Source organism: Gorilla gorilla, chromosome X (assembly GCF_029281585.2).
Source record: "Gorilla gorilla gorilla isolate KB3781 chromosome X, NHGRI_mGorGor1-v2.1_pri, whole genome shotgun sequence".
Classification (NCBI taxonomy): domain Eukaryota; kingdom Metazoa; phylum Chordata; class Mammalia; order Primates; family Hominidae; genus Gorilla; species Gorilla gorilla.
Window position 1 is genome coordinate 117,006,986 of NC_073247.2, and position 17,718 is coordinate 117,024,703.

Here is a 17,718-nt window from a genome sequence, read left to right on the forward strand (position 1 = left end):
AAAAAACAAACAACCCCATCAACAAGTGGGCAAAGGATATGAACAGACACTTCTCAAAAGAAGACATTTATGCAGCCAACACATGAAAAAATGCTCATCATCACTGGCCATCAGGGAAATGCAAATCAAAACCACAATGAGATACCACCTCACACCAGTTAGAATGGCGATCATTAAAAAGTCAGGAAACAACAGGTGCTGGAGAGGATGTGGAGAAACAGGAACACTTTTACACTGTTGGTGGGACTGTAAACTAGTTCAACCATTGTGGAAGTCAGTGTGGCAATTCCTCAGGGATGTAGAACTAGAAATACCATTTGACCCAGCCATCCCATTACTGGGTATATACCCAAAGGATTATAAAACATGCTGCTACAAAGACACATGCACACGTATGTTTATTGTGGCACTATTCACAATAGCAAAGACTTGGAACCAACCCAAATGTCCAAGAATGATAGATTGGATTAAGAAAATGTGGCACATATACACCATGGAATACTATGCAGCCATAAAAAGAATGAGTTCATGTTCTTTGCAGGGACATGGATGAAGCTGGAAGCCATCATTCTCAGCAAATACAGGAACAGAAAACCAAACACTGCATATTCTCACTCATAAGTGTGAGGTGAAAAATGAGAACACATGGACACAGGGAGGAGGACATCACACACTGGGGCCTGTCAGGGGATGGGGTGTGAGGAGAGGGAGAGCATTAGGACAAATACCTAACACATGCGGAGCTTAAAACCTAGATGACGGGTTGATAGGTACAGCAAACCACCATGGCACATGTATACCTATGTAACAAACCTACACGTTCTGCACATGTATCCCAGAACTTAAAAAAAAAATCTGTCCACCCACTCAAGTTAGCTAAAGAAAAGAGGTTCTGTGTAAAGGGGATTTTCATGTAGCACAACTGTAGGAAGTGAAAAATGGTTGTGCTGCTGCTCTCTCTATCTCTCTGGAGTCACAGGATGATTCCTCTGTGCCTGTCTGCTCCCTGGAACCACGTACCAGTGACTCCCAAAGACACTTGCCTCTGGAAAGCACCCAGTTCTATTCCTCCACAGCCAGGGCCAAGCCTCAGCAGTGGCCTCAGCATCCATGGCTCTGGTCCTGGCCCCAACTCCAAGTGGCCTACAGCTTCATTGCTCAACATCATGGAATCGGCCTCTCTGTTCAGAGTGTCTAGCATGAAAAATCCATTTGGCTCTGGATGGGCCAAATATCCACTCCTGCTCCAATCATCTAAGGCCTAGATGTGAGTAGAGGGTGGGGTGTTATATACATGGTTGCCTCTTTTACCTGACACTAGGGCAGGGAGAGAGAGAGAGAGTGAGACATACACAAATAAAAGCTGCAGCACTTCTCGGGTATTGAGTGCAAGTGCTCTGGAATACAAAGGGGGTCACCAAAACATGTCTGTCTCTCTGTGTCTCTCTCTCCCCACCCCAGTCTATACCTCCCCTGGCCACCACCCCACTTCTACACCTCTTTCACAACCCCTACTTTCCTCCCCCTCCTCCAGTCACCACCCCTATCTCTGAAGTTATTCGTAAAGGTACCATTGTCTCACCTCCTTCCCCCACTCTTCCCAGCCTTCTTCCCCTACCACCCCGGCCCCTGCCACCACAAGCCTGCCCTCTGAAAATTAATTCGCCATCGAGATATACATGCTTCGGTTCTATTTTGCATTTCTGCACTCAATGAGGTTTTTGCAGCCAGATTCCCTTCCCACAGTCGAAGCAAGTATCCCTCCGTGAAAAATTCACAGCGTTACACCAAGGGCAGTCCCAGTCCCCTGGCCTGCGATATACTGGAGGTCTTCTTTGCTGATGAGGTTCGGAGTATCTCCTGTCTCTTGGGTGCTCCTGAGGGTCTATTCTGTGGGGCCCCCCATCAGACCACAGGCTAGTATCAAAGGCCTCCCAGTCGGAAGGCAGCTGAGGCGGAACTGGTGCTGTGACTGTTGCTTGTGGAGGGGATATAGTGGGTATGTCTGAGAAGGAGGAAAAAGGGCTTGAGTATGAGTATGAGTATGAGGCAGGGAGCTGGACAGGAAGAGGTTCTGGTGAGGCTCTGGACCAGGGGTTCGTGCTTCCAGAGAAATAAGATGTGGCTGTTTCGACCGACCTGAGATCTCCCTCCTTCTGCCCCCAATAGGTGTACTTTTCCTGATCAGCATCTCCAAGGAGCTGCAGGAGGATTCTCTCCAGATCCTCTGTGGTCTCCATGGAGGCAGCCCTGGCCTCCACGTGGGGGAACTGGGTCTCCATGGGGGCAGCCCCAGCCTCCACAGGGAGAGCCATGGCCTCTACAGGGGCAGCCACAACCTCCACATCCCTCTGCTCTTCTTCTGCTCCTTTTCCTCCAGCAGCACCAGCAGCAGCCACCGCCGCCTCTTCTTCCTCCTCAGCTGCTCCTTCTGTGCAAACCCCTCCGGCAGTGGCCAGGCCTGGCCACCCTGCCCCCTGCTCCAACTCACGGGGAGACACCAGCTCCTGGAGAGAAGTGGGCAGGGCTGAGGTGTGTTCTGGGGGCAAGGCGGGAGCACTAAGCAGGGTAGGACGGAGCTACCAGGTGGGAAGGGCGGGGCAGGGCGAAGCCATGGAGCAGGGTGGAGAGGGGTGGGAATGGGGCGGGGCAGTGGTACTGGGTAGGGACCAGTTGAGGGATCTTACTGCATGGAGCGGCTTCCAACTCACCTTGTCTCTCTCTTTCTGCACCTCCACGAGGCTGGTCTGGGCCATTCTTAGCCGGGAGGCCGCCTCCTTGCGTTCCGTCTCCTGCTGCTCCCTGAGCTCCTTCAGGTCTGATGCCAAGGCCTGTGCGGCTGATTGGTGCAGTTTGGCGAAGTCGTGCAGCCACCGCACCCTGTGCCTTTGTAGCTGTGCCTGCCTGTGGGCAAAGTGCACGCCCAAGGCCAGGCTGCCCCAGGTGCAGGCCTCTTTGACCTCACTGGGCACCTCGCTGTCCTCCAGTATGGCCCTCAGCTTGTCTTCCACCTCCTCCCAGGATAAGGATATATTCTCGAAGTAGAACTCGGGGCCTTTCGTGTGCCTGGCCATTTTCTCGTTGATGAAGGCCACCACGTTTCCGTGCCGGAACCCACTACTGGGGTCCTCAGGTCTCAAGGCCATGATCGCCTAGGGGTTTAACGGTTTCACTAGCCCTGTGTGGATGGAGCAGCCAATAGGTTCCTTTCCTCCCCCTTAGCCCCTCCCCTCATCTGTCTTCTCCCGCCCTCTTGTCCCCGCCCTACCCGCTCTGACAAGACCATCCTAATGACCCCCTGACAGGCTTGTCCTACCCTAGGACACCTCCCACCAGGCCTCACCTCTTCAGCCAGGGCCAGAGGAAGTACAGGCCAACCCCGCTGTCTTAACACGCCCGAAGAGAGAGGAAGATCTCTCTCCCTCCTAAGGTTCCGGGGAAAGGAAGACTCAGCGCCAACGTCGGCTTTTACTCTGGGACTGTTCCAATTTCCAGAGATACCAGGGGTGGAAGGGAGTGAGTGAGGAAGGCCCCTGCCACTCCATTGGGATGTAAGGGAACCTGTCACATGGTTGGGAGCCCTTAAAGGTCAGAAGAAACAGGAGTGGTCAGAAAAGACTTAGAACCAAGAAAATTAAGCCTTATAATCAAGTCAAAAAAGTCCCATGTATCCCTCCCTCTTCACAATGGTTTGTCCCACGCCAACGGCTAGTAGGGACCCTCCTAGAGGTTGAAGGGGGAATAATGGGTATGTTCTAGAACATGAAAAAGCCCCCCAACCCATGAAAATTCTGCAGTTCATTTTCCAGACTCCTAAATCCTAGTATACAGGTTAGTGACCTTTTTCTGAAACGGGCAAGATAGCAGGCATTTGAGGCTTTGTGGGCAAAAGATTATCCCAACTACTTGTAGCACAAAAGCAGCCATAAATAATACCTGAAGAAATGACCATGGCCATGTTCTAATAAAAGTTCATTTATAAAACCAGGCAGTTGGTATGATTTGGCCTGTAGATGTCAAACTCCCAATCTAGATTCACATTTCATACATGTCCTACAGACACATACAATCAGAATGTTCATGATATGACTCCCCCTTTCCCCTGTTAAAAGAAAAACGTTAGACAACGTTAACAGTTTGTTTACACATAAACAACAACCAAAAAAAAAAAAAACGAGTCATGAATTTGTCAGTACTCAGAACCAGAAGAGTTTCAGAGAGCTATTCCCAGCAACATGAGAAGTGAATTTTTATAGGCTGAGTTTGGACACAAAAGAGAAAAATCACCTGATTGGCTACAGCAAGGCATTTGTCTTATTTGGACATGGTCTCATCACTTGACTGCCTGTAATTAGCTGGAGCCTGGCTAGTTGTGTTTGGCTGAAATTAGGCTGTCTTTTGTACAGCTTATGTTAAGTTTCAGTCTGTTTACATGCTAAGTTAGTTTGCGGTTTGTTAGATAGGAACTCAAAGTATGGAAACAGCTTCAAACTAATGGCCTCTTGCTTATTTTAATGTATGCAGGAGATGATTCCCCTCCTAAATTCCTATGTTGTCCAATACGGAAACCTCAAAATCAAATTTTTAAGTTACCTACCCTTCATACTGACCCTTAAAAACAAGTCAACTAAGAGACAAAATCTTGTTGCTGTGACCTCAGAAACTTCTAAGACATCCATGCCCACTTAGGGAATGTCCATGTTGCTTCTCAAATAATCTTCCTGTCTTTAATTTCTTCATAATCCCTAATCACTTCCTAATCTTTCCTATGATCATGTTTCTCTTAAGCTTAAAATCATTTGATGGATCCTTGTGACACACTCCTTGTCCTGACATTAGAATCTCACCCCAGGATACCATTCTAATTTAACTCTCTCCACTCTGTTATCCACCATCATTTATGTACCTAAGTGACTAAGCCATACAGGGATACACTGATTTTGGGGTTTTAAGTTATTTTCCCTTCTGAAAAATCAGAGCATTCATTTTTTATTATATGGGCATTATGTTCTATTCTATGAACTACATTTAAAAAGACAATATTTCTTCTCTAAGGGTCCTATGTCAGATAATTAGAGAGGAAAAAGACAATAAATCAAGCATTAAAATATTACCTAAGAAGGTAGTTAAACCCCAGAGGCATAAAGTCCCACCATTTAAATGCTGTTTTTAGATGCTGTTTTGTGATTTCTTTCCTTCTCAGCTTGTATATTTTATTTATCAGCCATCAGTGGAAAGGGTTCATGTTTTGGCTTATTCTAGAGTGACTTCTATAGAAAGAGCATCCAGAAGATAATGTAGAAAAGAGAGTGGTGAGGAAAGGGGGAGAGACTGGAGTCAGGAAGACCCATTAGGGAAATGCTAAAGCAATTCAAGAAGTAAACTAAAGCAGTGGAAATAGGGATGGAGAGAAGAGTGTAGAGAGCCATTTGGTAGATAGAATGCATAGGGATGTCAGGGACAAGGATGAGGGAATGCTGAGGATAATGCCCAGGTTTCTGGTATAGGGGACTAAGTAGATAGCCCTGTTATTGACTTAGTTGGAGAATGAAGAAGAATTTTTTGGGATGAGTTCACCTTTAGACATACTAACATTAAAATACCTGTTGGGGCCATGTGTGGTGGCTCACACCTGTAATCCTAGCACTTTGGGAGGCTGTGGTGGGTGGATCACCTGAGGTCAGGAGATGGAGACCAGCCTAGCAAACATGGCAAAATCCTGTGTCTACTAAAAATACAAAAATTAGCTGGGCGTAATGGCACACGCCTGTAGTCCCAGCTACTTGGGAGGCTGAGGCACAAGAATAGCTTGTACCTGGGAGGCAGAGGTTGCAGTGAGCCGAGATCATGCCACTACACTCCAGCCTGGGCAACAGAGCGAGACTCAGTCTCAAAAAAAAAAAAAAATACCTGTTGGGCATCCTGGTGGAGATACTTAGTAGGCAGTTTGATATATGAGTCTAGAACTTAGGAGAGACATCAGAGCTGAAGATGTAGTATTGAGAGGTGAAAGCTGTATTTAGCAGTGGTTGAAATAACTGAGGGACAGAATATGGAGCAAGAAGAGTAGAGGGCTGAGGACAGAACCGTGGCCTGCCTTCATGGATCTCCTCCTTTCTACAGCTGTGTGCTACCATTGGTGATTTTATAGTTGTCCCCCTTACTCCTTTGTGTTCTTGTCATCTTTTCAGATGACAAGTTCAGAACATCTTTTACCTTATCTCTTTTATTCCCTCTAAAATACTTTAAACATGAACTTCAGTTTGTGATTAGTTGTCTCTTTATACTGCCATTCTCCCACTTCTGCTTATAAACACTTTTAGGAAATTAAAAGTAAATTGTTTCTTTTAGCAGCCTGGAGGAGGGAGAAAGTGAAGACAGAGAAACCTGTTAAGAGGTTCCTTCAACAGTGCAGACAAAACATGATTAGGGCTTGAACTGTGGCAGGACCTCGATGAGATGTCAGATAACAAGAGATTTTTGACATACAGTTAGCATGACTTGTTAACCAATTGTATTAATATATGAGAAATAAATATGGGTGTTGGAGCGGAAAATGATTTTGAGGCATTTGACTTGAGAAACTAGGTTTTGTGACAAGTGATGCCTCAAATCGTAATAGATATGAGGAAAAATAGACTATAGAGAGGAGATAATAAATGCAGTTTTGGATTGACAAATGCCTTTGTGATAGTTATATTGAATTATAGTTGAATGGCTGTACTGGGCTGGAAGTTAGGTGAGAGGACAAAACTAGAGGTATGTATTATAAATTTGGGTGTTTTCAGTGCTCAGTTTGTGGCTAAGACCTTGTGCTTCAATAAAATTGCTGGAGATGAAGGTTGGAAGGAGAGAATAAGCAGGACAAAAAAACAGAGGAAGGAATCCCGAGGTCTTGGAAAGGGTAGCAAATACCTTTAGGGATAGGATAAGGGAGAACAAGCAGTAGGAGTAGTCAGAGAAGTAGACAATCAAAAAAGGGAGATATTTTAGACCTAAGGAGAGATTTGGAAGGTAAAAAGAGTGTTACTAGTTTCATATAATGCACAGAGGTTACATAGGATGAGGGTGAACAAAAGGTCATTAGATTTAGCAAATAAGATATCCTTAGTGATTCAAGTGATGAGAATCAATAGAATGGTGAGGCAGGTGCCAGATGATAGGGGATCACAGAATGAAATTAGAGGAACAAGTAGAAATTTTGAATACTGACTAGTCTTTCAAGATCTCTGACACAGTAGAGAATTCTACCACCAGGAGTCAGAAAATAGATCATGGAAGCATAGGATATGACAGCTTATTTGGTGAGACAACTAAGTTATACAATTTTCAACACAAAGACGGGGAAATAATCTGATATTTACTGTATGAAGAAAGGTAATCATATGTAAAGAAAACTCTGTGTTTTGCATTGTGACCCAGGAAATAAGGCCAAACCTTTGTGAATTCTATGATAATAACTATGAAATAACATATTGACAGATGCAAAAATATCAGTGTAATCTGATATTTACAGAGAAAGAGTGAGGAAGTGAGAAATAGTTATTAGAGTCAGTGAAATTGGTTGGGGAAGGATTTCTGGAGGTGAGTTATGTTCTTGTTCTTAATAGAAACATCAGGGTTCTCCAAAGATTTATGAAGACCTTTCTGTTTGTAGCATGATGTGTCTCAGATTACCATTCTTAAAATTGTCTTCATCGAAACAAGAAAGCAGGAATCACTCATACTATGATGTGGACAATGGTGGTGTCAGGGAACCTTTCAAATTTACCTTCGTTATTACCTTACCTTTATCCACATCCTCAATCATTGGTAGTCAGATTTTGAACAAGCTGCCTGTACCCTTAGGTGGCATATTGCAATTGCCTTTCCCTTAGGAATGGTGACATGAGCTCACCACTAGAATGATCCACAATTCTTAGTTATATGTAAATGGATTGCTACATATGTATGTACTGTATACTTTTTTCTTGAGTAGGTTTCTAACTTTAATGTACAGCCTCCAAATAAATTATAGTTTGCTTTGAATTCAAGGTGAAGAATATTTTGATGACAAAAATTTTATTTTGAGTGAGTAGTTTTTAAAATATACATAATGTTTACTATAACCTTGTCCACAAGCTACTTTTTTAAAAACCAATAACAAGAAGAAGAAAACAAAACATCTTTGATTCACTTTATGGGTTGGGTTGGGAATCGGTAGATAGCATGATAATAGTCGTGATAATGTTAAAGGAAATTAGTTTTTATTGAGTACTTAGTATATGCCAGGCACTGTGCTATGAGCTTTAACTATCTCATTGTTAGGAGAGAATTCTCCATGGGGCTTTTGCATTTTTTACATATCTGTGAGCAGAGTATCCTTTGCCCTGGATTATCTTTTCAAAGGTGTATGTATAGAAAACATACTTTTATTTTATTTTATTTTATTTTTTTTCTGAGACAGAGTCTCCTCTGTCACCCAGGCTGGAGTATAATGGCACGATCTCGGCTCACTGCAACCTCCGCCTCTCAGGTTCAAGCGATTCTCCCATCTCAGCCTACCAAGTAGCTGGGATTACAGGCACCCGCCATCATACCCGGCTAATTTTTGTAGAGACAGGGTTTCACCATGTTGGCCAGGCTGGTCTTGAACTCCTGACCTCAGGTGATCTGCCTGCCTCGGCCTCCCAAAGTGTTGGGATTACAGGCGTGAGCCACCATGCCTGGCCAGAGAATAGCCTTAGAAGATAGAAATAGTGTCTATCTCTAGAGCAAAAGGCAGGTTTGCTTATAGCCTTGGAAAATACAGTTAGTATCTGCCTCTGGAACAAAGGGCAGACATGCTTATGGCCCATTGTACGAAATTTGTGTTTCTTAAGCTTGGGGTTCTTCTGTAATACAACCCAATACTTCTACAAGTATCACCTGATCCTCTTTGTATTATCCTATGGGAATTGAGTTTGTGTAAGCAACACAAATACTGATACTTTGGCTACTGTCATTGCTCCAATTAACTGTTTATTATTTCTGACCTAGGATTCTGGTGTCTTCTACCAGCTTCCATGAAACTGGCAGGCTAAATTTTTAGTGCATAAGTAAGGTAAAATCTCAGACCCTTTGCCATTCTTTCGTTTCCCTTTTTTTTTTTTTTTTTTTTTTTTTGTTGAGACAGAGTCTCACTCTGTTGCTCAGGCTGGAGTGCAATGGTGTGATCTCAGCTCACTGCAACCTCCGCCTCCTGGGTTCAAGTGATTCTCGTGCCTCAGCCTCCTAAGTAGCTGGGATTACAAGAGCATACCACCATGCCAGCTATTTTTTTGTTTTGTATTTTTAGTAGAGACAGAGTTTTGTTACGTTGGCCAGGCTGGTCTCGAACTCCTGTCCACAAGTGATTCACCCGCTTGGCCACCCAAAGTGCTGGGAATACAGGTGTGAGCCACTGGGCCCAGCCCCCTTTACCATTCTTAACACTTGCATAATAAAACAACCCTATTAAGTTAGCTGCTTTTATTATTCTCGTTCCACATATACCAAAAACTGAGATTTAGTCACCCATGCAAAGATCCATAGATAAGACATTATAGAGCTGGGATTTGAACCCAAGTCTAACTCTAAAAGCTGCATTATCAAGCAGTAAGCTACTCAAGTCCTTGGATTAACCTTTTATCTGACTGCATCATGAACTATAAGAAAGTTATGCTTAAATAATTCTGGGTTGCAGATTACCAGTGTCCTGTCAAAGGCTGAATGTTCATGTCAGCAGGAGATAAGAACAGTTAAAAAACACAGGAAGGGGAACATCACACTCTGGGGACTGTTGTGGGGTGGGGGGAGGGGGGAGGGATAGCTTTAGGAGATGTACCTAATGCTAAATGACGAGTTAATGGGTGCAGCACACCAGCATGGCACATGTATACATATGTAACTAACCTGCACATTGTGCACATGTACCCTAAAACTTAAAGTATAATAATAATAAAATAAAAAAAATTATGATATGTTTATGCCCCCACAAATCCTTGTTTGTTTAATTACCAGGTTTATACCTTATGGAAAAAATGTACATAAACTTAAAACCTATTATATTGACATATTTACAGGCTAGAGATATCATCTATGAATGATGGCATTCTTTGTTTTGTTTTGTTTTATTTTAAAAAAACAACTTAATAAAACAAAAATCCCTGAGCTCTTTACAACTGTACAAGCCTAGAAGTAAGATGATTTACTTAAAGACTAAAAGTGACAAAAATGAGTTCATTCAATAGATCCTGTATCCCCAAACTTCTTCTTATTAGCATAGATATTTTTATCCTTGTATTAGGTTTACATCTGCTTTTCAATGTATATAAACAGCATGCCACATAGCAGGTGCCCATTAAATGTCATTTGAATGATTCTAAAGGGTTGTGGGTCTTCATAGAATAATAATACACAGTTCAGGGCTTTGGCCATCTTGGTCTTTTAATGCATTAACATTGCAAGTTTGCAGTTTTATGTAATTATTTATGCAGACATCTGAAAGTCCCCTTTCCAATCAAGCTTAAAAGATTTTTCAATAGAACTTTCTTTTCTTTTTTTAATATTTGCAATTTAAACTTTTTAAAATAAGGTAAAATATACATATGTAATTTACCATCCTTACCATTTTAAATGTACAGTTCAGCTGTAATAAATACATGTATATTCTTTTTTCCCCCTTATACCCCTTTACTAGAAAATCTTATTTTTCTAATGATTTTTGAGAAATAGAACTTATCAAAGGGCTTGAGATCTTGTTTGTTTATTCATTTGTTTTCCTTCCTTGAATTTGCTACAGTATCAGTTGCTAGTTCTTATGTTTTAACTCAGTCTTATTCAATGACTGTAGATTAATTGATGTTATATGTAGCAAATCAATTCACCTTATAAAATTTCAGACAGTAAAGCTTGTTTTAGTTTCCTTATCATTAGATGGTCTCTGAAATTTACAAGGAAAGTATTTTGAAGTGAGGATAAGACAATTGAATAAATCAGTTAGGAAAGTTTCAACTATATCCTGAGGCATTTTATCTAGGGCTTTTGATTTTAGGTACAAGAAAGATCCCTAATTTATTTAGATTATTTTCACCAGCTTAGTCCTGGTGATACAAGTTCACATATGCTCAAACTCTAAAACAAAACTTTATAATATGGGCATGTTTTATAAATGCGAGTTAGAAAAGGAATTTGGATGTTTCATGTGTGTTTTAAATTATGAGTTTTACTTTTCTCCCCAGAGAACCCAAGATTGATCAATATTTTCCCTTAGAAATACATCTGGGTAAAAAGTTCTAATTATGACCTAAACAAGCTAACATTATACCTTTGGAATAGAAAGCAAGGTTTATTTATAAATTTTCTAATTCTGTGCTATGCAAATTAACATTATTCCTTAGATGTTATGTTACACATCTGCTTTTCTTTCTATCAGCTTCCTCAAGTTGGTATGGATAACCACAAGTTAGTTTGACTGTTGAGCAATGTTAGCATCAAGTTCTGAGAGTATCCAGGGGCTAGCAGCCAATAAACCTTGGTTCTGAACTACTGACCAGCTACGTCAGCTTGACAAAGTTCTTTGTCCTCTCTGTGTCTATGTTTTACTCCTGTAAGGGATACTTACCCTGCCCATTTTCCAGGGTTATTGGGATAATTAAGTAAGATAATACACATAGAAGTACTTGGAAAGATTACTAACGTATGTAATTGTAAGTTGTTGCTGCAGTATCATTGCAAAGGCCTTTTGCCTACATTGAGCCTGAATGTGTTCCTTGTCTTCCTCAGGATGTGAAGTAGGGAGAGAAAAAATACCATCTCCATTCTTGCACACTCATCAGTCTGCCTCCTCAACCTCACATAGCTCTAATTGTACCTAATGAAAGTAACATTTTTAGGTCCCAGTTGCAGGAAATATTTTAAATAGAACCAGCCTGGGGCATTTTTCAAAATAAAATCTAAATAATGCAAGATTGTTAGCACGAACTGTGCCAGGGCTGGATTACACAACTAATAAAAATCAACCTGAATTTCAGACTGTCAGGCAGCATTGATTATACCTCCCCCAGGTCACCTGAGATGATAGCAGGACTCACATCAGACCTTGTCTTTAAGTTCCAGGGACCTCGGTCATCCTCAGCGACTTCATACTAGGACTTGTTCATGAGTTAACAAAGCAGTTTGTCAGCATCTATTCACATGTCAGCATCTATTCACATGTCAGTGACCACAATGAGAGTGTATACATACTGGGCCCTGGCTTAAAGTTGTTTGTGGCTAAGGATTAGGAAGGACACACTTCCTCCTTCAACTCATCAGCCATCTCCAGGGTGGCTTCCTTGCCTTTAACACCACCCCAAATGAATACAAATGCTGCTGACACCATCTACGTTGTTTATACTTTGGAGAGGTCAGGGAACGAACACATGAATGGCTCTTGTCTTGTGCCTGGAAACCTGGCTTTGAGGTCTCTGGGCTTTGTTATAGAAGGCATTTGTCTAAGAAGCTCCCAGAAGTAAATTTTTTGTTTGTTTGTTTGTTTGTTTTTTTGAGACAGAGTCTCACTCTGTCGCCCAGGCTGGAGTGCAGTGGCACAATCTCAGCTCACTGCAACCTCTGCCTCCTGGGTTCAAGCGATTTTCCTGCCTCAGCCTCCGGAGTAGCTGGGACTACAGGCGCGTGCCACCACGCCTGGCTAGTTTTTTGTATTTTTAGTAGAGACGGGGTTTCATTGTGTTAGGCAGGCTGGTCTCAATCTCCTGACCTCGTGATCCACCCGCCTAGGCCTCCCAAAGTGCTGGGATTACAGGCGTAAGCCACCGTGCCTGGCCAGAAGTAAACCTTTTTAAGTGGAGCTTTTACTAACTCTTTGACCTCCAAGGTTCTAGCCTCTGCCTAGTAGTTAGTACTCAGAGTACCTGGAAGTTCCTTCCTGCCTTAGCTGCTTTCTCTTGATACACTTCTTTTTGTGCCTAAGTCAGTGTATCTTTCTGATCCTCTCAGACCTACATGGCTCTCTGGTATTAGACCTTTTGCCCAACTGACCTCTTCCAGACTGTTCCTGTCAAGTAGCACTTCTAACCCAGCAGACTGTTTTAACCCACTGCTGTCAGTGTGTTGTTTTTATATTGTTCATGATTATTATATCACATGTAAATTATAAGTATTATATATTAGATATGTATATTATACATATATGCATATTAGTTATATATGTAGACATACATATTAATTATACATATATAATTATTATATATATCTTTTAATATATTTAACAATGCTGGCAATGCCTACAATTCTAATTAGAGATACAATTGTTTGAATACCTACTTTTTGATAGATCCTGTATTAGGTATTTTACATACATTATTTTATTTAATACTTACAGTGATCTGAACAGGTCAGGTATAAAAATGTAAACCTGTTTTTACTCATAGTTGTATAATGAAAGGAAATCCTTCCTCCCACTTCCAATGGAGCCACCATAAACAGCTTCTTATCCTCATGTTTCAGGTGAAGACACTGAGACTCAGAGAGGTTAAACAATTTGTCCAAGGTCACAGAACTAGTTGAGCCTGGTGAGGCTTAGTTTAAAGATGATGCTTTGTTAAGAAACCACTATATCAGATTGGTCCTCTACTTTAGTCTACCCTATTTTCTACCCAGGGATAAATACATTTGGGATAGTTAGCTTCTTTCAGAGCATTGAACATTTCACCTACTTCTATTATTGAGATCTCTGGTAGACTTCTCCTTCTGTGGAGGTATAACATAATAATTGAAAAATTTTTAACAAGTATGTCTCTTTCACCTGTATGAATGAACACCATGGAGCAGATATGATCAAAGTCAGTAACATCAAGAACTGTTCAGAACACTTTTGGATATCCAGCAGAGATGATTACCTTTCTTCTGTGTTAGATACTTTTTAAATAACTGTGACCATTTAGCTTCCCTCTATCCCCTGCCCCTGCCGGTCGTTCTTGTCTTTCAGATGTAGCCAATATTTTTAATTCTTTGCCAATATGCTGCTGCACAAAACTTGGCTAATCTTCCTCCTAGTGGCTATCCACAAATACCTGCAAATTATCCGGGTCATACTTATACAAGGAATGTGACATTTGACAAGCCATATACCTTCATCTGAAGGAATGTGATATTTGACAAGCCATATACCTTCATCTGAAGAAAGGGGGATATATACCATATGGGACTGATACAAAAATGGAAAAAAAATAACATGTCTCTCAAATAGATACCTTTTGATGCCCATTCATTTAATCAACTAACGTTTACTAAGCATCTACTATCTATTCATTTAGATCCCAGGGATGGTGTAATTAACAAGAGCAACAAATTCCTTGCCCTTTTTAGTGCATACTTTAACAAATAAACAAATATTAGAAGATCAGATAAGAGCAAGTACAAAGGCCTATTGTTTGAATAGGCTTAGTGTGTTCAATGAACAGAGAAAATGCCAGTGTGGCTGCACCCTAATGAGTAAAGGGGAGAATGTTATGTTGAGCTAGATCATGTATGGCCTTGTATCAAGCAAGGAGACTTGGAAATATTTAACACTGAAGTGTTTAAAAAATGGTGAAAAAGAGCTCAATTGATTGAGCTAAATTGATTTACCCTTCTTCTCTGAGATTACTACTGTTGTGGCTTTAGCTTCATGGCATTTAAAGAGGCTGTCCAATGTCTGACAAGAACATAAATGTTTCTTTCACTTAATCCCCAGTGGGCATATCTTATGACCTTTGTGTTCCAGGAACCCATATAGAGGAAGAAAGAAAAGCAAATCCCACAATCTACATAGTGTGATGGGGTTGCATCTAAACATCAGAATTGGGGTGCTTTGATAGTTTCCTTCTCAGATGACACAGGCCTGGGCATAGTCAGGGGTGCTTGCCGGAAATTAACTTTACCAGAAGCCTAAGTAGGAGTCATTCTTATTAACTTAGTTTGTAAACCCAAGAGGCATAGCCATCTGGATTCCTGTGTTTTGCATGATGTCGGGGATATAAAATTTCAATGAGTGACTACTAAGCAGTATGAACAGTGCCGATCATTTGGTACTGTCTGAAAATTATTGGTTGGCATGCTAATCCCATCTGTTAGGATTGTTATTACTCAGTTATAAAGCACTTGGTTTGAATTGCCGCCCTTGGCAATTTTAGTTTTGATAGCACGTATCCCTTGATGTTTAAAACAGATATGGTCCTGAAATGTCTTCCATAAAGTAAAATTGAATACTCCACGATTTACAGCTGATCTTCATAGTGTTATCAGGGTGCTTCTGATTTTTTCCTCACACTTTTCCATTTTCTTTTGTGTTTGACATCTTCTGGAATCCAGATAAGGTAGGGTAGAGAAAGGCCATGGATTATACATAGAAAAATAAAGGCAGAATTTGTATTTATTTATATTTATTGTAGTTAGTTAGATTAATTAAATATGTTTATTGAACTCACATTATTGAGCAAGTGCTAACCAAAGTACAAGAAGACAGAATTTTTGTTCAATAAATACCCTTCTGTAATGTGTTAGCCAATTAATGCCCAATTTCTAAAGTGGCCTTATGATAACATTCCGTGTTGAGAATTCTTCATAATGCTAGTGCTGGTTGATACAATTAATCCCAACTGACCAGACTCTAGTAGGATTTCTTCTTTATAAAAGCCCAAAATTCAACACCTGGCATATCTTAGTGAGTATCTTAAAAAGCTGAATAGTTGGCCAGGCGCCATGGCTCACGCCTGTAATCACTTTGGGAGGCCGAGGCGGGCGGATCACGAGGTCAGCAGATCCAGACCATCCTGGCTAACAGGGTGAAACCCCGTCTCTACTAAAAATACAAAAAAAATAGCCAGGCGTGGGGGCGGGTGCCTGTAGTTCCAGCTACTCGGGAGGCTGAGGCAGGAGAATGGCGTGAACCCGGGAGGCAGAGCTTGCAGTGAGCAGAGATAGCACCACTGCACTCCAGCCGGGGCAACAGAGCGAGGCGCCGTCTCAAAAAAAAGCTGAATAGTTAACAGGTAAATTAACCTGTAAGCTAACAGATATCCTCTGTATGTTGATCTGGTTTTTAGTATATATTCTGTATCAGGAAATGTTGGCTGAGAAACCAATAGTAAAATTAAACTATCCCTGTAGTAACTGTTAAAGGACTGGCCACAGGGTCAGAGCAAAAATGGCTACAGCTCCAGTTATAGAGAGACTTTCTCACAGGTTTTTATTATCAGATTTTCAACATAGCAATATTTATTGCTGGGAAAGAAGTCAGACTATCTTACAGTTTGGAAGATGGGTATAGCTTCTCTATGTAGCTCTGTGGCTACCTCATGGCCACAAATATCCACATTAGCAGTTAGTTTCATATCTTCTTGTCAGTTGCAGCATAAAACTGCTCTGTGTTGCTTTGATGTTTTTTTCTGATTTCTAGGCAAGGTCCTAAATGGAAAAGTCAATACTCCTGAAATATATAGAGCACAAACAAAGTTGTAAACACCCAATAAAGCCATTTTCTTATTTTTCTGTTCCTACAGAAACTCAACATATTGCATGAAGGTGTCAATGTCCTTGACTGTTGCAGAGAATGAATCAGGCCTGTGCTACAACAGCAGGATCCGCTATTTAGAAAAATCTGAAGTCACTAAAAGAAAGGAGATCTCCTGTCCAGACATGGATGACTTTAAAAAGTCCGATCAGGAGCCTGATGTTGTGTGGTATAAGGTAACTCAGCATGGTGTCAAATTCATATTTTACCTCAGTCAATAGCAGCCTTGGGGATGAGGAAAGGGAGATTTTTTTTACTAGTTTTTGGTACTAGATATTTCACTGAGAAGAATCAACAGATCCATAACTAAATAATTCAGAGCTGTGACTCTTATGTATCACTGGTTTTTAATGCAGGTGTTAGAAGCAATACCCCTTTCTCCAACTGCTAAAAGTAGAATCTCCTTCCAGCCTGACAGCATGTAAGAACTAATGGGAAGAAGGGTAAACATGTAAATAACACTTGAAAGAAATTATTTGGGGGACACAGAAATATTATTTACTGGTGGGAACAAAGGCCTGCCATTACAAGTAGTAGTACTTATAAAGAATAACAACTATCATAATGGTCTACTCTGTGAAAGCCACAACAGTGAATGCAGAGGAGAGAAATGGGCCCAGTACAGGATGTGTAAACACTGCTAAGGTTAAGTTTAGCTGGAAATAAACCACACTCAAAGGTTGAACAGAAGAGAATTGTGGCCAGGTGCAGTGGCTCATGCCTGTAATCCCAGCATTTTGGGAGGCTGAGGCAGGCAGATCACCTGAGGTCAGGAGTTCGAGACCAGCCTGGCCAACATGGTGAAACCCCATCTCTACTAAAATATAAAAATTAGCTGGGCATTGCAGCACACACCTGTAATCCCAGCAACTTGGAAGGCTGAGGCAGGAGAACCACTTGAACATGGGAGGCAGAGGTTGCAGTGAGCCGAGATCATGTCACTGCACTCCAGCCTGGGCAACAGAGCGAGACTCCATCTAAAAAAAAAAAAAAAAAAGAAGAAGAGAGTTGAATGAAAGGATTATTTACAAAGGTTTGGGCAGGCTTGAAGAAATCAATAAAGGAGCAAGCTGTTGATTATCACCCCTAGACCTGCAGTGTCAAGGGGAAGGAGCAGTGTCACTGGAACCTGGCAAGAGTGGAGGAAGCTGCCAAGAGATACA

The 17,718-nt window shown here is 41.5% G+C and overlaps 2 protein-coding genes across 3 annotated transcripts in view; one reads left to right on the forward strand and one right to left on the reverse strand.

The window, feature by feature from the left end:
• Nucleotides 1-17,718, forward strand: part of IL1RAPL2 (interleukin 1 receptor accessory protein like 2) — a 1,227,386-nt gene that overhangs the window by 666,815 nt on the left and 542,853 nt on the right. The window contains exon 4 of the mRNA XM_004064643.3: nucleotides 16,545-16,731. Within this exon, the coding sequence (XP_004064691.2) occupies nucleotides 16,545-16,731 (187 nt within the window). The remainder of the gene's footprint in view (nucleotides 1-16,544; nucleotides 16,732-17,718) is intronic.
• Nucleotides 1,669-3,443, reverse strand: TEX13A (testis expressed 13A). Of its 2 annotated transcripts, none has more exons than XM_004064639.4 (3): nucleotides 3,344-3,443; nucleotides 2,712-3,152; nucleotides 1,669-2,507 (listed from the first exon to the last, which is right to left on the reverse strand). In XM_004064639.4, the coding sequence occupies exons 2-3, from the start codon at nucleotides 3,144-3,146 to the stop codon at nucleotides 1,710-1,712; spliced, it is 1,233 nt and encodes a 410-aa protein (XP_004064687.2). In that variant the 5' UTR covers nucleotides 3,147-3,152; nucleotides 3,344-3,443; the 3' UTR covers nucleotides 1,669-1,709. The 2 variants fall into 2 exon arrangements, with proteins under 2 accessions (XP_004064687.2, XP_004064686.2); XM_004064638.4 differs by having other exon boundaries at nucleotides 2,712-3,178.

Excerpts from the sequence above, each read along its gene's own strand:
- TEX13A (XM_004064639.4), bottom strand. The coding sequence starts at position 3,146 with ATGGCCTTGAGACCTGAGGACCCCAGTAGTGGGTTCCGGCACGGAAAC. Across the intron at positions 2,508-2,711 it reads TGCAGAAAGAGAGAGACAAG|GAGCTGGTGTCTCCCCGTGA; the intron begins GTGAGTTGGAAG and ends ACTTCTCTCCAG.